Source organism: Dendroctonus ponderosae, unplaced genomic scaffold (genome assembly GCF_020466585.1).
Source record: "Dendroctonus ponderosae isolate FM_Combo_2020 unplaced genomic scaffold, Dpon_F_20191213v2 Dpon_F_20191213_1, whole genome shotgun sequence".
Classification (NCBI taxonomy): Eukaryota; Metazoa; Arthropoda; class Insecta; order Coleoptera; family Curculionidae; genus Dendroctonus; species Dendroctonus ponderosae.
Genome location: NW_026017110.1, coordinates 343,868 through 345,375, shown reverse-complemented (window position 1 = coordinate 345,375; position 1,508 = coordinate 343,868). Strand labels below are relative to the sequence as shown.

The window sequence follows — 1,508 nt, the reverse complement described above, 5'->3', positions numbered from 1 at the left end:
TGTCCACTTTGTCAATGCCGTCGCCTTGAGCGGCAGCGCCTCCTCCCAGAATAGCTGTGAGAATCTTCAATCCTACAGAGAGAAGATTGGCCCATGGAGAAGCTGGCACTGGCCCATCATCCAGACCTTCTGACTTAGTCGGCCCATTATTGGCGTTTCCTCCCGGATTGAAGATCATCTGCATCACCATACCTGTGGAGGCAACTTGTCTACTCCCGCAATGGAAATTGAATGGACAAACCGACCTAGCAGACTTGACCAAGAGAATCCTCCGCCTGCCGCCCCGGATTGGGACAAGTCGTTGGTCTGGATGTCGTCCAAGTCATCCAGCGCCACTTTCTTGATGGCATTCGGCTTCTCCACGAATTTCCGCTCCACTCTCGGCTGGTTTTTGGAGGTTTGCTGRTGGACGATTCGGCCATTCTTGTAATCGGGGGGTTGCTGACTGTTTGGGTAAGCGAACGTGCTGATCAACGCACCGCTTACCAGGAGGATGAGCAARTTGAGGCCCACAAATTTCCTCATCATCTCGCTGCTGGCGAGAACAGAATTTTTAGCAAGTGCTGTTTTAATGGCGCATTAAAAAAGGRARAGTTTCTACGGTTGATAACCGAGTTAAGAGCGCTTTGATAATAAACATTGTGTTTCCGTTCGTTAAGCCCSATGCGGAAAACTTCCCTTCTTAATAAGATTATCAATTATCGTTCAACAATGAACCTCTTTGGAAATGCAGCCTAATGATAGTATTGTTTGGGAAACTACGAAAGCATAACTGGTGTGTTGGTTGGCCTTCTTTAGTACGTTGTTTTGTTTGCATCTTTGCCTGCCTGAGCCGTAATGGATTAGACGATACTTTGGCTGGTTTTTGCACTTGTGAACCGGTGAAATTTATTAAAAAATCATTTCTATGATAAACACACAATTAGCCAGGCGAAATGGAACATCCCAATACATTTCTCATGTCTATACAGTTAACGCAATTAGCACCAATAAAGCATGTTTGCCCTGTATATACAACACTTGAAATTAGTGCTAATCAATTTTGTGGGTCAATGTGTTGCATTTATTCTAACATTTTGACTCCAGCAGCTAAATTGACCTGAAATAGTCCCAAACTAGTGCGAGGAGATTTTGAATTTTCCATTAGCCCATCCATCCAATCGTCATCGTAAAATGAATCATTTAAAATTGTCTCGATAGTAAAAGCAACCATCAGAACATACACTTTCTTTCGTCGGGATGGATTTTCTCTCAAAGAGTGCCATTTAAAGATGGTCCAGTTAAGACAAGTCGGCGTTGGCTTATGGGCGATTTGATTCGTATTCGTATCGATCGCAGGACGTGGAATATTCATGAATCAAGTTGCATCAGAAAAGAACAACAGCGACAAAATGGACAATTGATTGAAAAGCGGCGCTTTCACTCTCCATGTTAGTCGGAATTTGTGAATCAGAGTTAGTGGCCGGCTGCTATTCGGTTAGCCATTTTTTATCTCTAGAATGATGTGC

The 1,508-nt window shown here is 43.7% G+C and overlaps 1 protein-coding gene across 1 annotated transcript in view; it reads right to left on the bottom strand.

Annotated features, from left to right (window-relative positions):
- The window catches only part of LOC109542601, an 8,089-nt gene that overhangs the window by 4,109 nt on the left and 2,472 nt on the right, over positions 1-1,508 (bottom strand). Inside the window, exons 2-3 of the mRNA XM_048665996.1 lie at positions 246-532; positions 1-192 (exon numbers count right to left, since the gene is read on the bottom strand). The exon at positions 1-192 is cut by the window's left edge and continues 12 nt beyond it. Of these exons, the coding sequence (XP_048521953.1) occupies positions 1-192; positions 246-528 (475 nt within the window). The 5' untranslated portion in view covers positions 529-532. The remainder of the gene's footprint in view (positions 193-245; positions 533-1,508) is intronic.